At 31.8% G+C, this 23,630-nt stretch overlaps 2 protein-coding genes across 4 annotated transcripts in view; both read left to right on the plus strand.

Annotated features, from left to right (window-relative positions):
* LOC106114178 (uncharacterized) overlaps nucleotides 1-11,332 on the plus strand; it is a gene marked incomplete at its 3' end in the record, with an annotated part of 33,277 nt that extends 21,945 nt beyond the window's left edge. Inside the window, 2 exon segments of the mRNA NM_001312310.1 lie at nucleotides 1,604-1,608; nucleotides 11,321-11,332.
* The window catches only part of Hnf4 (Hepatocyte nuclear factor 4), a 30,742-nt gene that overhangs the window by 658 nt on the left and 6,454 nt on the right, over nucleotides 1-23,630 (plus strand). The window contains exons 1-3 of one of the 3 annotated variants that reach the window (XM_013307285.1): nucleotides 12,704-12,881; nucleotides 21,582-21,765; nucleotides 23,057-23,151. In XM_013307285.1, the coding sequence (XP_013162739.1) occupies nucleotides 12,863-12,881; nucleotides 21,582-21,765; nucleotides 23,057-23,151 (298 nt within the window). In that variant the 5' untranslated portion in view covers nucleotides 12,704-12,862. Of the gene's footprint in view, nucleotides 1-12,703; nucleotides 12,882-19,098; nucleotides 19,842-21,581; nucleotides 21,766-23,056; nucleotides 23,152-23,630 lie in introns of those variants that run through there. The other 2 variants (XM_013307283.1, XM_013307284.1) reach the window with 2 other exon arrangements.

The following is a 23,630-nucleotide window of genomic DNA, read 5'->3' on the forward strand; positions in this document are numbered from 1 at the left end:
ACAAACAACTTAAGATGTTTATCATAGAGTAGGTATTAAAATGTTAAGTTACAGACTAGTTTAAGGAAATCAGTAATTTAACTCTATCTGTTTTAGAACACTCATGATTTCAGATTAATATTTTAAAGTATGTAAATAAACCAACAATGGTTTCTCCAATTTCTAGATCTCATTTGCATATAATTTTATATATATTGTATGCTAATGTAAATTATGGAAAACAATTTAATGATGATTCCTTTTCTATGTTTCTAGTTTTAACATTTCTTGGATGTTTATAAATGAAGATATAAATCTCTAGGTGAATTTAGGTTTGATATAAAAACAAAAGGTAGAACGACGTAATTTAACAACAATCATTATCAGCTTATGTCAGTCTGCTGTTGGACTCTTCCCCAACAATAACAGTATAATAGTGCGTTTCCACTGCCGAAGCTTCCAAGATAAAACATTCTTGTTTGGGTTTTTTAAAGACAAGCTGTTGAAACATTCATACAAGAATGTAATATGTTTTTCGTCGATAGAAGAAGCCAACGTCCGCCATCAGGTCCCTTTGTCATTTCTCATCATTGTTTCTTTATTAATAACTAGCTATCGCCCTCGATTCTGTCCTCGCAGAATTAAAAAAAACTTAATTAGTAGCCTATGTGTTCCTCCAGACTATGATCTACTACTAAGCTAAATTTCATCGAGATGCTTTCAGCCATTCTGGAGATATCTTCAAACAAACATCCATCCAACCATCCATCCATCTAAACAGTGGAATTTATAATTATAAAATTATAATAATATCTATATCTTCTAAAAATCTACTGCTTGCTGTTCGTTAGTCTAGCTAAAACTCGAGAACGGCTGGACGGAATTTTCTTATCTTGGTCTTGAAATGTTCGTGAAGGTCTAATAAAGTTTTAAAAGGTGTTAAGTTTTTTTTTCATTCCATGGGGACAGAGTCTCAGCGAAAGCTAGTAATTAACAATTATAACATTAATAAGTAAGATAGTAAGTAGTAAGATTAAGTAATAATTTAAAGGTGTTAAAAAAGAAATATAATTTGTGCTTGCAAAGGCGATGTTAATTCTGTATTTAAGATTTTTCACTGTGATAAAACAATATAAAAAAATCCAACACTGTACGACCAATGAAATGTCAACATAAACATAAAGTAAAAGGAAAATACGAAGCATACTGCCAGATAATGTTTAAAAACAAAATAATATTAGCTGTTTTGAATGGAATAAAAGTAGCTTTTCGATGCCAAAACACATTGTACGAAACCAAATTGTTATCTTTGTTTTAAAAAAAAACAAACAATTTTTATAAAAAACAAAAACTCACGGTTTCATTCAACTTCATTGTAGATGTATAGTCAAAAAAGAATATCAGGCCCTGCAGTGATTAAAATGTTCGAGACCTTTAAATTAAAAAAGAAATATTTGATAATTATATAGTTTTTATAACTTAAAATTGCTGGCGTGGGATAATTGTCAAGAGTTTGTTTTGAATAGACGAATGCTGAAAAAAAAAGTTCGTCTACACTCTACACCATCCAACATTCTGTGGATGCAACATTCTTGATCCTATTCCTCTCTATATTTCATGTGAGAAAGTGTGTCTTAGAAAGAGTTGAATCTTAGCACTTTTAGTGGACTTTTAGTGTAGTTTATACAATAAGTATTTAGTTTCGCTTTAACATCTTCGCACGAATTGACCCGGCTCGCCCGGTGAAATACCACGACCACACAGAAGACAGGCGTGAAGTAGAAGCAATTCCGCGTTTCGTCTGATGAGTGTGCGTCCCGGAGGCCTAATTAAGTCCTCTTTCACTTCCCACCTTTTTTATTATAAGGAAAGGACCCATCCTTGTGTGTGAGTAAGTGGACTTTCCGGATGAGAGGATGCATGGGAAGGGAAAATGTTTTCTTTCTGTCCATCCTCTCCTCCGTGGATTAAAGGTAGGCAGCAACGCATATGCAACTGCGTATGTCTATGGGCAACGATCACTTCGCTATTTCAGCGATTTCAAGTGGCCGCACGCTCGTTTGCCACCTTATGATATAAATAAAAGTACAAAACCTATTGTTGTCCCTATTATTCTCGTAATAAAAACAGAGATAACATGATTATTACAGGTATTTCAGCAATGATAAACACTCAACCAGGAAAATTCGAAACATAGAGATTCAACTTAGAACACAATAATATATTTATTATATAATACTGGAGATTACAGAAACCTCACAGTAGTAAAAAAAAACTTTATTGAGACGTAAAGCACAAGAATATAATTCAGACGCCGGTACCTACAATGACATAAAAACTAGCACCTTATAATTACATCTCTTATACAATAACTACTGTAGATCATATATAGATATCATATTATGTATGTTGTATATATTAAAAAACTTCATAGAAGTTAATTTTGAATTCAAAATATTTTTTAATCAAAGCATATAAAACATAAGCAAATAACAAAAAAAACATCCATACTGTGAAAACATGTTTGAGATGATAAGTTGTTTACGGATGCTGCAGATCATCGTGTGACGTAATTCTAACAATATGAGTTCCGTAAGAATTAAAGTATTCATGATTTAAAGGTATTCCTGAAAATAATAATTGACGTATTTGAGTAAAGGTTCTGAAAGCCGGGATGCCTTGATCAAATGACCGATTGCTAAGTTTTTGGATCTATAAATGCAGTTAGAATTTTTTTTATTTTCTTTACTTAACTTTAAAATAAATAATGCAATTTTTAACAATAAACTAAAAAAGAATCTAATGTATTCAATCTATGATATAAAATAAAATATTAAAAAACGAATAATTTACTAAAATATATTATTAAAAGGAGTCACTTTAGGAAAATCTAAAGGAAAGTTTAAAATTATATTAATTAGTGAATAAATGTATCATCCGATAAGCTTAAAAGTGTGTCCTTCTAATTTGAAAAGTCATCATGGAGTTAATTACAAAATGAACATATTTATTATACATTCCATATAAATATGTAGCCAAAATAACTAATTCCAATAACGTTATTAAAATAATTTAATGGCCACGTAATACATTTAACTCGTAGTCATTTTCGATATAATCGGCTTACTTATCGCGTTTACCTATGAAGGTGTGTTTGCGGCATCAATTACCACCTCGTAGTTGTAGCAATATCATGCGACAACATTCCGTATCTATCTATAAAATGATAACAAGTGGTTTATCAATAGTGTAGTAATAAATGATTCTCTTAATTTGAGAACTAACTAATTGTACTAGATGCTATGAAGAATTCAATGTTATATTAAATCTAAAGAACTAATAGTAAGGCCGACAGGCCAGGACGTTGGGAATGAGAGGGCGCTAGTGTCGGATAATGGGTCGCTCGCGGCGCCCCTTAAGATACCGTAAATTTGGAGAATTTCCACCGACACAAAAAGAAGTGCCGCAAAAATATCGCCCAAATAAAACCAGCCCTGATTATACGAGGCTACGTACAAATTACTAAACTCATCGCTGTCGCGACTGTCTCTCAGGTAAATTTAAACTTGTAATCATGATTAGGCGTTTTACAAAACAATTTTATCGCAATGTTGATAATTTTATATTTATATCGTTGGTTTTCAAAGCTAAAAACTCATTAAATAAAGCATCAATATCTCCTACATTCGTAAGAAACGGGATTCTTACTTCAAGCTGTTTGAGCTGATAATGTTCATATCGAAAGGTACAATTGCATGCGCGATGGTCACGGACTGTCAGTCATTCTACTAATAAAAATCAAGAAAGTATAAAGTTAAAATGTATATGATTTTACTGGTGTGTTGGCATTAAGAACCACTGGGAGCACTTCCCTGTTGTTTTAAGAAAATACTACATGATTTGATACATACGTGGAAGTAAATAATTGACAAGGACGTACGTTGTACAACACAAATTAGCTTCAATTTAAGAAGCTGCGTATTGCTTGTAAACTAGTGCATATCAAGATCAACTACTGCTTAAAAGGATTGTAGCAATTGTCTCAGGTTCTAATTTCAAACTAGATTTTTTTTAAAATTCGAATTGTCTTTGAGGCATGAGTTAGTTAATTGTTGTATCTGGAAAGATCAATGTCATATCAAAAAAAACAAACAAGTATTTTGTATTACGTTATTTAATTTAACTTTTAAATTACCAAAGCAACTTTAACAATTTTTCCATAATATTTATAATTTTAATAAAATGTTTTTTAATTCACTTCCGAAGTTCTCTTTCAAGTTATAAATCTGTTTTTTCTTTTGTAAACGCAATTTTAATATCAAATCTATTAAATACTTCTAGGTATTTTAAACACTAAGTAACAAATATCATAAGTAAAAAATTCTACATTTAAATGATAACATAATCATTGCTTAATCATAGATATGATTAAAATTAGCGCATGTTGAAATATGTACGATATGATGTCCCCTACCAAGCTATCTTGTTCACGAATCTCTATCATCATTATTATTTGAACTTAGTTCGCGATTATCCGAAGTGTTTAACAACTTCTAGTGTGCAAGCAAACAAAATATTATCATTGTATAGTATTTTATTTAAATAGTAATATACATATTAAATTCTTCTTATTTAAAAAAAAATGTTGACGTACAAAAAGAAACCATATAAATAGTAGTAGAGGCGTAGCAACTGTTACCACGTTCATTTTGTGAAACGACACAAAATATAAATGTTTCTAGGTTTCCTTTACATTTAAAACAAAATTTCGATTGTTTTTCAGCTGCCATCAAATCTCGAAATGAAAAATACACGTGTAAGTTGCGTTTGTTGGTCGCCCTCGCCTATGGGCAAAGTGGCCACATAAGCGGACAGGGAATATAAATACGAAATAATGGAATCTATTTGAAATAAAATCTTCCCTTTTTTTATAACTCTAGTTTATAAAACCGTGAGTCATGAGATAATATTAATTCAAAAGCTACTTAACTTTTTTTCTCATAATAAATTATAGTTTTTTAGGGTTATGACGAGTATCCAGTTGTGTTACCACAGCGTGATTTTAATGTGTGTTTTTGTTTAATTCCATTTTTGTTATAAAATGATAGGCTGGTAAAAATTATAGTAGTTATAGGGGTACCAATAAACTTATAGTTGTCTCTGTTCTTTTCTAAAAGAATGAAAAGGATAACAATTTTAGCACAGGTGCTATAGCAGTGTAAGTTCACGATAAACGAGTAGTTACTTGAATTGTCCGTCCGTTGGTTATGAGCCGTTGAGATTTTTTATAACTGTAAATGCATACAGCGTGAAAGCCTATTAAAGTTGTAAACCAAGTGCTGTATGTTATTCATTATCTGTGATCGTACACATTTGAAATCCGGGTCGTTGGCGCTCAATGTCTTATCTTATTTATGTACGAACTCTGGTGTATTATACTAATATTATAAATGCGAATGTTTGGATGGATGTTTGTTAGAAGGAATCTCAAAACCGACTGCATGGATCTCGATGAAATTAGGCATAGATGTAAAACATAGTCTAGAAGAACACACTATTAATTAAGTTTTTTTATTCCGCACGCTCGGAGTCATTTATAGAAATATACTAGCTGTCGCCCGCGACTCCGTCCGCGTGATATATAAAAAACTTAATTAGTGTAGTATATGTGTTCTTTCACATTATGTTCTATACGTATGCCAAATTTAATCGAGATCCGTTCAGCCGTTCTAGAGATATCTTCAAACACCTACCCATCACATCACATCCATCTAAACATTCGCATTTTTATTAAGAGTAATAAGTTAAATAAACAGCAGCTCTTCAAGGCATAAATTCGAAAAAAAAGTATAAATAGTATCCTATGTCCGCCTCCTGGCTCTAAGCTACCTCCTCGCCAATTTTCAGCCATATCGGTAAATCCCTTCTTGAATTATAGTGTAACTTACACGACTTTCTTTCATATATATAGATTTAAATAGATGGAAAATGAAAATGGCAGCTGGTCTCTGTCGTGTTTACATTCTTATCGTGTGTTTCTGATGCCGATACATTTTGAAATATTACACATTAATTGGATAAAGGTTTATAAATACGGGGAAAGACTCTTGTACAACAGTATTGAACAAACACGCCTTTATGAACCGTAGGTAATTATTGAGATTCTTATTATATTGTTTATTTAAATGGTTTTATTTTTACGTATAAAAGATAATGTATTATTTATAAACATTAAAATTATTGATAAAACAATGAAACGATCGAAATAGTTTTTGATACATATACTTCAAAGAATATTCAATGTCACTTACTGTGCGTTTCTGAAACCAAAATCTACGTTTAACACATATTTTTATCTTTGTTTTGTCAAAGACAATGACAGGGATGACGATATGTTTTATAGAAGTTTCGGAAAGCAACTGTTAGTCTACTAAGAGTGTGATGAATTTAGAAGGAGGTATTAATGAGAAAAATACTGAAGTAAAAGCTCTCAATGGAAAATAGATTAATTATAATAAATCTACAGTAGAATTTTCAGATATTTTAATCGATGTACGATTATCTGTTCTTAAAAGACAGGTTATAGAAAAAATATATAAAAACGTCACCACTTTACTATTCTCTAGCTTTGAGTTTATTAGGATTTAAAAATCTTTAGACTTAGCAGTTTATTATTATCAATAAGTATTTAGTTTTTTGTGCGTAATGTAAATAAATGTACATTTAATATGTTGGTAAAGCAAAAAACTGACCTCTACTTCGAAGGCCAAGAATGAATGTAACTACACCTCAAAAATATCTGAAAGTGAAGTTATCAGTAGTTGACTATTTATTTAAGTATTCTTTTTGAATACCAGGTATTAGTTTTATTATGGCATTAAAGATATAATAAACTATCTATCGCCGCGACTCCGCCCACGCTGAATTAAAAAAAGTCAATTAGTAGCCTATGTGTTGTTCCACACTATGTTTTACTTCTATGGTGAATTACAGCGAGATATGACGTTCTGGAGACACCTTCTAACAAGCATTCATCCATTTTTGATATGCTGAATTAAGATAAAAATTATACTTTAAAGCTAATTAAAGTGATATGTCTAGTTTATTAAGGTTTTGGAAAAACTGTTATGTAAACGTTATTCCTAATTCCTGCCTTATTTTGTAAACGTAACTGCGAGGACATTGACTAAAAAAAAAGAAAAAAAAATTGTAAATATGCGTTATGACAAAATTATCATCCTCAGCTCACTATACGTCCCCACTGAGGAGCTCGGAGCCTACCCTAAGTTAATCGTAACTAGGCCATAGTCAACCACGCTGGCCAAGTGCGGGTTAGTTGACTTCACACATATCTTTGAATTTCTTCTCATATATGTGCAGGTTGCATCACGATGTTTTCCTTACCGTATGAACGTCGGATAAATGTACATATGTAAATCGGAAATCGAAAGACACATTGGTACATGGCGGGATTCCAACCCAGGACCTGCAGATTGCAAGTCAATGGCTTAACCCCTGAGCCACCGACGCTCATGACAAAATGTTCCAATAATATGTCCATGATCCGAGCGTCTCGGTTCATCGTCTTCATGACAGGTTCACAAATGACATGTTATTTGCGTTATTGATACGAAAAAGGGTTAAATTATAAACAATTTATCTTAAGAAATATTTTCTAAGAAATCTTGCATATGGCTTTTCAATATAATATATTAATTTTAACTAAATATGTAAATGCATATTTCAAAGCAAGGTTTTCTTTGTATTCAAATTTACGGCTTTTGAATTATTTGAAATATAATTAATGTGACATGTAATCTTAATTTACTTTTCAAATATCAATCAGTTTTAAATTAAAATAACTTTCCTTTTAGCTTATTCGAATGTCTCGACTATCACTTAATAGTTTTAATTTCAGTAGTCTCTAAGTATTTATAATATTATATAAAACTAGCTGTCGCCCGCGACTCCGTCCGCGCGGGATTAAAGATAGATGTTGGCCGATTCTCAGACCTACTCAATATGCTCACAAAATTTCATGAGAATCGGTCAAGCCGTTTCGTAGGAGTATGGGAACGAAAATTGTGACACGAGAATTTTATATATACGATTAGCTTATGTTTGAATATAAATCAATAAATAATTCTTTCTTTGGTCTCATTTACAAAAGCTTATTGTAAATCAACATCGAGAATTTTTTCATCACTTCGTAAGTTGAAAATAAAATAAAATTCAATAACATTGGAGTGTCTTATGTAATATAAAGCATATTTCGTGAATATCATGTATTCCCGATGCTTGTAGCAAAAATCCTATTATTTATTATTTTTGTCTATCTGTCCGCAAGTTCGCTTTTTAAACTCCAAAGCGGCTGGACTTTCAACAGACTTTTACTGAGAAGTAACTAACGTATGCCAGAGTAACATAGACTACATTTTAATTTTACGCTGATGAAGTCGCAGTCTACAGGTTAGTATATCATAAAACCAGTGGCCGTCATCACATAACCTTCAAAAGCAACCATTAAACAGGCCGTAAAATACATGTATAAAACCTATAAAATATAACGCCATAAATACTAAGCATATAAAATAGAACCGTAAGTATGTCGTCAAGTTTGGCCGGAGCATCGGGAACTGAGCGTTCTTCAACATTTCAACATTGAAGCGTGGACAACTGGATCTAGTTGGCATAGGTTAGGCCCTGGCAGCCGCGCCGCATGCCACCCTGGTATTAATAAGCTCAATGGCAGTCTAACAGATTCCGCTTTACTTTTGATTTACATTGTAACCACTAATTACATAGCCATATATAATACTACATTTAAATTATGCCAAATTAAATGTAATATTTTTACATTTAATTTATGCCAAACATTTATTATTATACAATGTAATCAAACATTAATATTTTAAAGGTCGAAAGGTCAATAGCCAATCAAAATTATTCATTGATGAATTATTTTATCAATTATTACTAACAGTGGTAGAGTCCGCTTTAACACTTTCGCTCGAATTGGTCGTTTCGCCCGGTGCAATTCCACGACCACACAGATAACAGGCGTAAAGTGGAAGAAATTCCCCGTTTTGTTTGATAAGTGTGGTACCGGAAGCCTTATTTTAGTCTATTTTAGTCTTCTGTCACTTCTTACCCTTTTTATCATAAGGAAAAGATGATCCGCATCCCCTCCTCTGCCGATTATAGGTAGGCAACGCATCTGCAATTGCGGATGTCTAGCGGTCGCTTCGGTGTTTCAGAGATTTCGGGTGGCAGTTCGCTCATCTGCCACCTTATAATATAAAAAAAATACTTTGTTGACAAAGTATTCTTTAAAGAAAAATAAGTAACAAATATCAAGAAGTCTTTGAATGACATATAATTACGAAGTATATATGTACTATTTAAAATAAATAATCATGGTTTAATTGCTTGTTAGTTACAACGATAAAACAACGACAGTTCTCGCACTGTACAGGTTGCCGCGAACACTTGAATGTATTAACCCGCGAAGGTCACTAAGGGAAATTATACACAAACTAACTTATAATATCATCTACATAAAATTAGGTGAAAATACAAACATTATTCAAATAACAAAAGAGTTTATATTTTAAAATGTATTCTTATCTAATATTGAATCTTACTTCTTTACTACTATTATAAATGCAAATGTTTAGATGGATGTTTATTCGAAGGTATCTCAGGAACAACTAAACGGATTTTGATGAAATTTGTCACACATATAGAATATAGTTTGTTATAATACATAGGTTACTCAAAGTTTTTTTTAAATTCCACTTCGACGGAATCGCGGGCGACAGCTAGTAGAAACATATGCTCAATTGTTATTTCAATTCAACGCCAACGCCGAAATTAAAGAACAGAAGTAAATCAAATTAACCTATTTCAATTTCCATTTTATATATTTTGTTATAATTTTGAGATAAAATGAAATGATATTTTAAAATAAGGCTAGTTAGTCTTATAAACTTACAAACAACAACGAGAATTTTAACAAATCTATGAATAATTACGTTTCCATTAATTAAGTACTCTACTATAGATGATGCATCAATGTCATGTCACCGTGATACACCCATTGACCCTTCAGGTCGCAATAAACACGGAAATCGCGATAAATAAACCACCACATGTTTATGTTTATTTACACTAACACCTTTTGTCAGAAGGAATACTGTAATATGAATTGGTCTTCTTTGAGACATTCGTGGTTACAAAAAATGCTATAATATTTTTACAAACTTTTGCCTACGACTTCGTCCACCGCAGTATTAAAAAAAGCTTAATATTATTTATAGCTTATAATATTTAATAGCTTATGTGTTTTTCCATACTATGATATATGCTTAAGCCAAATTTCTCGATGATCCGTTTAGCTGTTATGGAGATACGTAATACCACTCATCCATCCATTTAAACTTTGGTATTAATTACATTCGTAAACATGGATTGATCTAGTTTAAAGATAATTGCTAATTGCTTGTAATAAAAAGAATAGAATAGGTAATATCCAATGTAATAAGGCCGCTAACAACAACTTAAAATCATTTATTTTATGCATTAAAACCATGTCATCATCTTGTTTTTTAATAATTTACATGACCTTACCCTATTATATTTCGTTTGCATCTTAGGCACATGCATGTGACGTGATAGTTGGCAGAACCTCTCATCCAACATTTGGCACTAGTATGGATTCATTCAATGACACGGTGTCATTAAGATTTAATGACGCGAATTGACGCGGTCCATTCATACCGAAGCTATACGTATGTGAAAATTCTATTGGAACCGATCAATGTTAAGGCAAGGTTAGGTTTCATTATTACTTACGTAAGTCCTATTAGCTCGTTAGCTAACGTAGTTAATTCATATAGTCAAATATTGTTACTAATAATCGTTTATATAATATAAACGATTATTAGAATTTAATATTATATAATTTAAAGTTGTATATTATATAACATATGTACATACATTATTTATTGTCTAAATACTTCTACACAATTTTTTTAAGTTCAAAGCAAGGTTATACCTGGCAGCGTATACTTGTTGAAGAATTCGCTCGAAACGTAGAATTACAATTATAGAGAAAAACAAAACAAAATCCAAATATGAATCCTTTATAGTAATAAAATAAAATAGCCTTTATTGCTTTACAATTTTTTATAATTTATGATAGTTATACATGCCTATTCACTAAAAAACTAAATTAATTTAAACAATTCTACTAGTATTTAAATGATTAGCAACTTGTTTGTATTGAAAAGCTTGTCAATTGACAAATTTCATTTATAGTATGTAGTGTTATAACAGGGAGTCAAAAAAGTAGTCTACATCTACTATCTTATACTTAACGGGTGGATGGTTCTTATCTTGTAACTCCATAGCGACTGAATGGAGCTTGTTGAAATTTGAAACAGATATAATTTACACTCAGGGAGAGTACATAGGCTACTAATTCAGTATTTTTTAATTCCACGGAGACGAGGTCGCAATACATAACTATGTATATAAAAATAATATCGAAATCCATGAACTGAATGCGGTAAATATGCATCTTAAGTTATTCTTGGACAACCAACGGCTATGTCTAAAATAGATTTTAGTTACTGCACATCGAGTGGAAATAAATCAGCACGTGCATTAATGATGATAGCCGCGTGGATGCAATCGAATTAATTTTGTTTATTCCCATCGCAATACAAAGTATATGTCAACATTACCTAGGGTTGTCAACGTTATGCAAAACTTCAAATGAAAATATGAGACACGAGAGAGATGAGATGATAATGAGAGACCTTTACCGTGATGTTTGCACATATATATATGAAGTAGTTCTAGAATGTATTCAATCATATAAACTTCGTCAGTGTGGTTGACTTACAAGTCAACCCAAACTTAGGGTAGAATCGACATTACTCAATGGGGACTATGTTCAAGATAAAACAGTTTTGTGATGCAATATTTTAAAATAATGCAGTGTTTAGATTTCAAACTTTCGACTACTACTAAGGTTCCGTGTCAGTAACATTTGACTCTACTTTTAATATTTAAGGGTCTGGAATAGGAGTTTCATCCGCTTGCATAACAGCGGTTGAAAATAAAACCAACGTCGCGTTATTGTTAGTCGGCCCTACAGGCAATATTAGGTTGTTGCGTGTTTTTCATTAAAAATAGTAATCATAATCTGATTTAATTATCCCAATTTGATATTTCTCGATGATCACAGTTGAGAAGACATGAATACATCTATAATTCGTGTTCTTGACACAAATTCTCACCATATCTATAAATGTTTATTTTTATCCATTGTTTGATTCTGCTGCTAATAGATTTTGTTTCGTACAACTTTCTCTATAATTTATACTGGAATCTTTAATTATTACGAAATGAGGAAAGGGAATCAGACAATAAGCTTAATACAATACCCTTACAAATTCGTCCACTGCTACAATTTTCTATGTAATATTTATCATTTAATATGAATCAGATAATGCAATAGCCTTTTAGTCATGTTTTATATGTTTATTATTTTAGAATCTTTTTGTATGAACTCTACATAACTAGTATGTATACTTTTTACACATTTTGCTCAAAATACTATTAAAATAAAATCGGCGCCATCTATTAACACAGTGTAGCATCAACAGTTTTGTTTACTTTTAATAGATGGCGCTATCTGTTCAATAGGTTGTCAACCCCACTCCGCCTGTCAAATAGCAGCTGCTTATCATCTGTCAGTGTCAAAAATTGAGTTTTCCAATAGAATTTAATTAAGTGATTAAAGTTATAGTGCCAAATAAATACTTTATTTGCCTTTCACGCGAAAAAAAAAATTGTTTGGGGGACTGAAAGTACTATGGGGCTGTGTGACGAAGGTAAGATTTTAAGTTTGTCGACGGATGTAGGTATTTTAACCATTGTAAACAAGTCAATTATCTTGTTGAATTGGATGCGCGTTTCTGTGTCAGTTCAATGCATGTTCGTATAAACTTTGTAGATTTGAAGACAATTACGTTTACAAATGGTTAAACATTCACTAAAACGTTATTATAATCGTGTTTCACCCAATGTTAGAAATGTTATATTGGTTATTTGTCACACTAACGTCCTTCTATAGGATCTCGATTACGGAACTAACACTTAAAACTGGTTTGACCTCTAGCTTGTGATATGTTTGTTGATGTTTTGTAACATTTACTATATGTTATCATAACCAGTTGGTCTAAATTATTCTTGTCAATAACATATTTTGTAATATTATTTTATGATACACTTATTCAATTCAATATAACAATTTACTTTATTCTACATTACGTTACTTTGTGTTGTTGAACTGTCCTATTTAGTTTTACTACACAATATATATGTAATTCATTTGAAACTTACAAAAAATGTCTATTTGATTTTAGATTTCTATTCATTAATAGTTATGCATTGCACATGTAAAATGTTAGAAAAAAAATGTACTGTTTTATAAAATAAAAAGCTTCTTATGTTCATACCCAAAAAATCTTTCTTTACATTTGTTAAAGTTAAAAAAATTACTAAATAAAAAAAATCGTGTCAAGAATTGTGTTAAAATATGTTGTTATTTACATTTATAAAGTAATTTTTAATGCACAATAATTGCAGTAACAGTTATTCATGCACAAAGAAGTATGAACACAATTAGTTCCAATTGTGCCGGCCCTAGAGTGCAATTGATCAGCCTCACAGTAACTGCTGCTACCCACTACACAACTTTAATACAACACTTTGATTGTACACATTGAAAAGAAATTGTACATATGTAGACCATTGTTAAAAAAGTTTAAAAGTGACAATAATTAATTTAAAAGTGAAAATATTCATTTTTAATATTCACAATAATATCAATAAATTTCAAATTATATAATTTACTTTTTTTTCTCACTAGCTCATGTAAGTGACCTTATCTGTAAAGTCATATGCCAAATTTCAATAAGATATGTTAAGTCCTTGTGGAGTCATCAAGTAAAGATTTGTGCTCCTCCAGACTGTGCTTTACATCTATAACAAATTTCATTGAGATATAATTCTGGAGATACCCTCTATCAAACATCCATCCATTCAAACTCAAATTTATAATATTAGCAAGATAAGAAACTATCATTTCTCTAGTTATGTTGAGTTAACAAGGTATAGGCCTAGGTCTTAAACAAATTACCTAATTTTGATGGAATATTTCTTTAAGATACATAATCTTTGTCAAAGTGTCATACACGGTGATATTTTTTCTTTTTTTTATTAACATATAGTGGTATTTATGTGTATGTATGATAAATTATGACATCATAGATTCGTATACATATTTACCAGTGGTTCCCAAACTTATTTTGTCCACTGCCCACTTTGAGAATAAATATTTTTTAGCGCCCCCATATTTTCACATATTTAAAAACCAGTATGATTTCAAATTAAATTAATTAATTATTGTGACTTATATATGTATATTAACGGAGAATTCTAAACGAAACTTTTACTATAATCCGCAATGAAACCTGCAGCGCCCACAAGGGGGCGTTATCGCCCACTTTGGGAAAGATATATACTAATGCAATATTGGTTGAAAATTATTGTATTGTACACAAATTGATAAGATACAAAAAGTAAATTATATATAATATTTAAATTTTCCAATGTTTTATGTTAACTTATTGTTATCAGTTCATGAATGCAACACTTGCCACTGGATGATTGTAGTTTTGTTTAATAATCTTTTCCATTAAAGGATCAATATTTACAAAACTTTAATTGCACTTTATCTTATTAAGTAGTAAAAACAACTACGTTTAGTAGATTTATTACTATTATTATATTTGATTTTAAAATAATATTTGGTTAAAGTTTTCAAGCATGAAAAAATACACTTCAATTTGGTTTCTATATAAATTAAAAATAATAATAACGTCAGACTTACCTTAAACAAAAAGTTAAAAAAATACAAGAGGAAAATCGTCATGGCGACAAGCAATTAAAAAACTCACATAGATGAGTTTGATATCAAGATAAATCCCGTCTTTTGCGTTGTCATGCTTATTCAGATGTTTGCTTCGAGATAATTGTGGATTAAAAAGCGACAATCTCTTGTATATGTTAAATCTTGTTCTTTGTATATGTTAAAATAACTTAATAACTTAAGTGTACTAGCGTTCTGGGCGAGATTTCTACGGCGCTCTTTTTTGACCATACCTTTCGAGGACCCCTCCTTTAGGGTTAATAAGGCTATGACGGGCCGTGAAATTCGCAGACCTGTGGCGCCTTTTTCTGTTCAGCGTCCTGGGCCGTCCCCCATTTCGCCCTACCCTTACGCCGGCCCTGGATATAGTATAAAGGAAAGTTGATTCCGTCAATTATTTTAAACCAATCTACTAATTTAGAGACAGTTTTAATTCTTGAAGTTGACATAGTATTTTGTAATTTTTATAGAGCATACTAAAAGGCAAACCTATTAACGCGACTTTGAACCGAATAAAACTAAAAAAAAATACTTATGAATATAAAATGTATCAGGCCTGAATAGCCGCGATTACTCACTAGTACCTACTCGAGTAACTTACATAGGCCAACCAAGAATTACTGAATGTCCTTTTTTGTATTTTGTGCATATTTTTCCAGCTTACATGATAGACATAGTTCTTACTGAAACTAATTACCACCAGTTTTAATACTACTGATATGAAAAACAATTACAAGAATTTAGGAGATATAGCGCCGATAAGAATCTAGATAAAGTAAGGATTTAAATGAAAAAGCTATATGACTATATTCTAGATCTAGAAAAAAGTTAAACCTTATAATATTACTATTAATAATAATACTAAACTATAGTGTTTATAAGACTGAAGTGCCTGTATGTAATGTTAAAAAAAATATATTTGCTAATATGGTATATTTGTTTTATTTATAAATACACATTTTAAAAAATTTCTGTCAGTTTGTCTTTCTGTCCGCAAAGCGCGTTTGTTCTGGCTAATCTTCGAAACGGTGGAGAGATTTTGACGGGACTTTCTCTTGAAATTAACTGATGTGTGCAGGCATATAATAGGCTAATTTTTTATTATTTTTTTTATAAAGAAGTCGCAATCGACTACTGGTAATGGATAATAAGGATCACTGGTGAAACATTTTTAATTTATTTTTATTTTAATCTGATTACACGCAGGCTTATAGGGCTTATGTTATCGTTAAACCTCATAAGCCGCATTGAAACTCAAATAAATCTTTTCGTATCTATTGATAACAAAAACATAAAACAGAAAAGATAACAGTTTTTAAATATTTCTTAAATTCTAGTGATTATTTCTAGATTAGATAATCGCATTTAATCAATGTTACCCAAAGCGAAATCTTTATACCTCTTTTTGGGATTGCTCGAACGTATGACACGGAATTTGGTACAGTTATAATAATGTAGAAGAAATAAATAAACTTATTTTTAATAATCTTATGTAAAAAAAATAATTATCAGGTCATTTAATTCCTTATAAATTTTGACCTACTATTAACCAAATATTAAATAATGATTAAATTCTAAGTCCAAAGTCCAAATCTCAAGAGATTCTGCAAACTCAAACAACTAGTTCCAATATCGATAAAAAAATTCGCAATCGATAATATTCGATTTCAAACTTGTACTTTGTACCCGGCATTATATTTCATCTGTTTACGGTACGAAGTCCATTCCGATTGACGTAATCGATAATCAAGTTTTTTCTGCAAATCATTCAATAAAATTACCTATACATTCGAGTTGTAATTTTATCATACAATTACACAGAAATACCAAGAGCTTTGTAATGTTTATAATTAGGTGTAGTTATTTAATGCACCTTCTTATGATTATTTAACCCAGAGATTCTGAACGTGGTCCAGATGTAACGCCTCTGTACGTCTATCTTGCCTTCTAAGGGGGACAGGGTGATGTAGGCTTTGACCTACTAATACCCTCACGCTAACTATGAGTGGAGAGAGTGTTCGATGATAGTTTCACCAACTCTTAATGTATCCAATAGGGTCCACGGAAGTTCCGGCGAGGGTCGATGGCGGGAAAAGTTGTAAGAAAAAGCAATATAGCGGGGGTTCATGATATTAATAATATATTGTTTTTATTAATTTACAATTTTTTTGGCTACTTTGTTTATATCTTCCTTCATATAACGAAAAGTGTTAAAACACAAGAAGCTTTCTTAAAATGTATTTTTTTTATATTTACTATAAATTACAATTATTTTTAAGAATATATTTTGCTATCACTCTGTTTTCCTTAAATGTTCCTACATATATATAATACTTTGAAGTGTTTACGTCAAAGCAATTGCTGTATTTATACACGATCATCGTAATTCTGACGTCAATAAACTTCGTTGTTTTTAGGTGTTAACAAAAATAGTTATTATAACAGTTTTTTTGTGTCATATGACTACTTATGAGTGTTTTACTTTTAGAATTGATATACGTAAATAGTAAATTTGTTTTCTATAGCCTATAAACATAAGTAGATTGTTCATTGACCGAAAAATATTTTATGTATTTTATTACAGTTGCGTTACTTATCGGTTCATTTAATTATATCACTTGGTATATCTATACTAATATTATAAAGCGGAAGAGTTTGTTTGTTTATACGTGCTAATCTCAAGAACTACTGGTCCGATTTGAAAAATTATTATTTTGTTGGACAGTCCTTTTATAGAGAAAGGCTACGCTGAGACCAATAATCTCTTTTTATAATAATAGACGGAGACGCGGGCGACAGCTAGAGTATGATAATTGGGTTATAATTTGTATGAATAATGACAATATGAACGATGTCGCAGTGAGAGTCGGGCGCCGCGGGTGCGACAGAGGGCGCGCGTCTCGGCAGATAGTGCGACCCCGACCTGCCCCGCCGCCTTGCCAGACGATTGCACGTTGTTTACTGATTATGTTCTAAATCAACGCCGGTATTATAATATTCAAAATTTATTACTTAACTGCTAACTACAAGTATACCTCGGTATCCTCGTGGTGGTTGTTTTGTGCAGGGTGTCGTGTGATAATCTAAACCGCCATAAAGTTTGGATGGCACTGTACTTATTATATCATTTTAGTAGTAACCCGTAGTAACCCAAAATAAAAGATTACGAATTTTTATGGAGTGGGTGGCCTTTTACTCTATGGTAAAAAACCCTTTATTTGGGCGCGATGAATCAATTTTCCATATGTGAAATCGTAAACGCCCTAACAATGTTGTTAATAAATGAATTTAAGCCTTGTCCTAGGACAGGAAATGACTAATCATTTGTAATCTTTGACTATCATTTTATCATTGTTCTCTTACGTCAAATGTGTCAACATGATATTGAATTTTTGACACTTATTATTACTAGATATGTATCATTAATATAGTAAAGTTAAATCGTAGTACTGAACGGGCCGTTTTTTTGTGTCGCTCAAGGTCATCATCTGCGCTGCGCGGTGCCCTCACCCACATCTCTTTACGCCCCGTTAACATCTTGATTTGTGCAGCGACTCGTGTGAATCAAAGAATGTAAAGGAAATAAAGAGATAGTAGTAGTAGTAGATAGTAAGAAACTTCTATCTAAAAATGATCCTTGCTTACAAATATTGCATATTTTTAACATATTTTATCTTATTCTAGACTTATTAGAAATTGTATTTTAGAGGTAATAACTTCCGTAACAGCAAATCGACGGCAATTGTGTTGCAAACGGTTGGAGGGTCCCGTAATCCTGCTTTTTAGTGTAGTTCAAATTGTATACTTGCTTTCCCAAAACAGTTGAAAACACTAATCTGCGAAAATGTTTTGTTTTAACAGTGAAAAAAAATATGATCTTGTATTGTTTTAAAATTGTGACAGATCGTTTACACTTCAACGCAGTATCGATATAACCTTGGGTAGATAAACTACCCGTTAAAAACATTATCAGCCCCTGAACAGATAAACGCGCTCGCAACACAACTAACAATGACAAAGAAACAAAAGCGGGGGAAGGCGACAATCAATTAGTCATCCGGTCGGTAGGCGAGTGTACAAAACATTCTTTTTATGGCCGAGGCTTCTGAGCATCAGCTGTATAGTATGACTCCTCGCTTGCAATCCGTGCGACTTTACATCCGTTGCATTTCCGATAACGCGTGAGTCAGTGCCGACGCAGCGGCTTGTTGCTTGCTGCTCACACATCATCGGTCACTGAGTAGGCCGTACGCGATGTTAGCAAAATTTTCGCAGCCATCGTAACGGACTTTACAAACCGGTGACTAGCCGGAGCCTTGCCATCGTCAGTCGTGTCAGAACCGCGTTGTTGCGAGGTCGCGCCGGTCGCGAATTCTGGACACACCGCGAAAAGTCGCGTGTCATCTGTCATTAAAATAACAACACAAGTCGGAAGTGTAGTGTTAAATCAACTATTTATTAAGCAATGATTCTGAAGTGTTTATTAGCTCCATAGTGTTTCTTTAATATTAATTGTAAATATTCTACTTAAATCGTTCACTTGTCGCACTAAATTAAGCAAGCAGTGTCGATTATCAGGCGCGTTATCGCACGAGGAATCGCACGTTTCGACCAGTAGTCGATACGAGTTTGGAGTGGTGACACTCTGTTTGGTGCGTGGTGAGGAAGATGCCGGTATTCCCGTGCGACATGGCGACCTCACACGACCTATGCGGGATGGAGTACACGCCGGAGTACATGCTGGCCGGTCCGCCACACATGTGGGATAAGCCGCCGTACAGCCCATACGGCATGTTCAACAGAACGTCAGTAGAAGAGTCCCAGCGTTTAACTACCTTAGACTGTGTTTATAAAGAAGGTTTGTTTATAAAAAAATATCGAACTTTAAGACGATGCAATAGAATATTGTCTTTTGCCTCGAACGGATGTAATATTTATCTGAACATTTCGTCTTATGACATTTTATAATCTACTTCAATTTATTAATCACTTTATATAAATGATTTTTAGAGAGAAGACATCGGAATAAAATAAACATCATTCATGTATCTTAGCCTATCCTAGAGCCATCAGAAGGAAATTTATCCTAAGGCCCCGTAGGCCCTTATAATAACCCGCGCCCCCATAAGGGTCCAATCAGACAGACTAGGGCCGAGATTGCAGTTTTTATCGCAAATAAAATTAAGCTGAATATAATTTGAACAAGGTTTAATTTGACTACGCTTTCTATTGATAAGACATGCAAAGTAAAATTAATCTTATAAAGCAAAATTTTTATTTGCGATAAAAAAATTGCTCGGCTCTTTGCCTTGGTCTATTAGAACGGACCTTAATAGTTCAGAAATTTAATATCTTATTGGCGCCAAATTAGTAATGTTGTTTCGAGAGCGGTAAATCGGTCAGTTTTCTTTTATCGGTATCTACCACTAAGTTATTTTATCTAGAAATAATTAGGACCTATATATTCAGCAATAATAATTTATTTATAATATTATAACTAAAGTGAAACAAAGATCGCATTAAGCATTAATTGAATCAAATCTGCGCTAAGGGTGGCCTTTAATGCTTTTTGTCGACTTGGGGGTTAATAGTTAAATTCCTTCAATAACCAATTTGATTTTGTCAGCACTCAGCACTAATGTTAAAAGACGCAAGACTTATTTTTATGTTTAACTAGTAAATACCAATCGAACAACCAGTTTTTTTTTGCTTCACTAATATGAATAAAAACAATTATAAACAGCCAACACAAGTAGGGGAAATCCAAGATCACAAAAGCGTTATAGAGTTGTTAAAAAAACAAAACGTTAGTTTAAAATAATATAATATAGAGATAAAGTTTGTTTGTATGTTTCGGATAACCCACTGCTCTCTATAAATGGAAAGGTCGTTGTTTTGAAATGACAACTTTTGCTATGTTCCAACATAAACGCGCCTATTATTAGTTTGAATCTTCACCACCGCTAGCTACCGCAACCATCGCCGCGAAAATGGTGAAAATCAAATAGGCACGAAATACCAAGATTTATCGCCTGTCCATGTATTAAGGTTAATAGGATAAAGTAAATTTTAAGAACGAAAACGGGCCAACCTTGAATTCTGGTACATTTTATTTATTAAAAAACTTGTGAATTATTATTATTTTTAATTTTCATATTGTAACTTGTACTAGAAAAAGTGTTAACACATTCATTAATTAATATGTAAAATACATATACATATCGAATATTTAACAGACGACAGCTGGGTTCAGGTGTTATACATAATATAAAATTTAAATTCATGTCTGTTGACCAATGACAGAAAGTAACTATGAAGTAATAAGTTGTTCGTATTGTCTTTATGTTAATATATTTTACCTAAACACGTAGAAGTTAATGCAAAATGTGAAAAGCAAAGGAAATATAATATAGTTTTAGTAAAAATGTAAAAGAACTAACCCAACTTTTTCTATCACAACTGACTTTGAAATAAAGCGCGCTAGAATTGGATTTAAATCTTCTTTGAGTTTATTAATCACAGTCTTTTCTAGTTTAATGATTTTAGAATTAAATATTGTTTGTTTTTTCTCTACATCATTTTTCTTACGTTGTTACAGACAGCGATATGCAGCTAGAAACCAGTAGCAGCGAGGCGAGCGCCGCAAGTTCCACCACCCTGTCGCAGCACTGCGCCATCTGCGGGGACCGCGCCACCGGCAAACACTACGGGGCGTCATCCTGCGATGGTTGCAAAGGCTTCTTTAGAAGGAGTGTCAGAAAAAACCATCTCTACACTTGCAGGTTTGTAAGAGTTGTATAGATCCGGCTCGAAGGACCAATGTTATTAGTATGGGTTCGTTGAAGTAACCGTGTATTCCGACTGCAGTGGCACTTTTTTGATACATATTGTCATCCCTCAAATTCTCTTTGAAAAAACAGAGACAACGATATGTCAATGCAATAGAAACCTACAGTAATATAGAGTTTGCACAACTTTAGGACGGCGTTGCCAGTAAATACCAATCTCAATTTACATTGTATACATTTTTAATTATATTCATAAAGTTTTTATTTAATATTTGATTCCTAGCCGACTAAAAAAATCCGTGTGATTTAAAAAGATTTAAAGTGTCTTATAATATAAATAATAAAGACACCACCTTTGAGATATATTTCGATAACATCTAAGCAACTAGTTTTTCCATTGATTTTAACTAAAATTAAAAAAAAAACGTTAGTCATAAAAAAATATTTATTTAATTTTCAAATATCTTATCTTCCATTCAGGACGTGAATGTTATAGGATGTATCGATGGACACGTGTTCGTAATGTTCTGCGTAAAAACTTTGCCGATAATTTACAAATGTTCATTGCTCCAGCAACAAATTGCTATCAATTATTAAACATTATCATTTACATTTAATCAATACTTTATAACTTTGTACGTATTACAAGTGAGTTTACATTGTCGTAGCATTTTCAAAAAAATATCTCGGGTAATATATATAATATTAGATTATTGGATTAATAATAGACAATCTTACTTCTTACTAATATTATAAATGCAATTGTTTTGACGCATGAACGGATGGATGGATGGTTGTTTGTTTAAAGATATCTCGGGAACGACTGAACAGATCTTGATGAAAATTTGCACAAATGTACAACATAGTCTGGAAGAACACATAGGCTACTCATTAAGTTTTTTTTTTAAATTCGTTTGACAGTTCGTTTGAATTATTTGCAAAATTATCCGTTGCACGGTCTTATATTAGAAACAGATTGCCAATGTAACCTATTGCACTAAATTAGTGCATCTTCATTCATTTAGATTTAGCAAGCAATGTTCTATTTCTAACAAAGAGTACAGATACAAAATGAAACCATTGAATGCAATTATTATTCATCATTGAATATTTACTATGACTATTATTGAATAGGACACTAAGATGTAGAGAACGCAGCATTGAATAAAACCACTTAAAGTCGGGAGCTTGTTATTCTTTCTCTATGCTTTTTATGGCGTTCAAAAACACAGATAAAAAACAATAATAGGGATGTAAATTTAATTTATTTTTTCTATTGTTACAGATTTAGTCGAAATTGTGTTGTAAATAAGGACAAAAGAAATCAATGCAGATATTGTAGGCTAAGGAAATGTTTTAAAGCTGGCATGAAAAAAGAAGGTAAGCATAGATTAAAAATAATACATAGATATTAAGTATGAACCTAACCTAAAATATCTCTTAGTTTGACGATGCTTAAAGAGTTTTTAAACTCAAAATATCTTACGTTACGAATGATTTGCACAGTTCATAATATTTTTTTTTTAAATTAGAGTTAACATTTTTCTACAGACGTTCATCAGTGGAAACTGTCAGTAATATCATAATATTTAAAAAATATATAACCTAATTAGCTAATTATTGTGATTTAAACAAAATGTTTATCGTGTTTTTATCGTTATCATCTTCCTGATGATATGACGAAATTTTTATACACTTATCAAGATAAATAAACATTGAAATAATATTTGGGCGTTGATATTATATTCACAGTAGATTACATTATGATTTTATTCTGTTAATTTATAAAAAAATCAAACTTATCTATGGTTTTTTTTTAAAGAACGATAGCGATGTTTATTCTAAAGACATTGTTCTAC

The sequence above is a fragment of the Papilio xuthus genome, unplaced genomic scaffold, assembly GCF_000836235.2.
Source record: "Papilio xuthus unplaced genomic scaffold, Pxut_1.1 DF828142.1, whole genome shotgun sequence".
Lineage (NCBI taxonomy): Eukaryota > Metazoa > Arthropoda > Insecta > Lepidoptera > Papilionidae > Papilio > Papilio xuthus.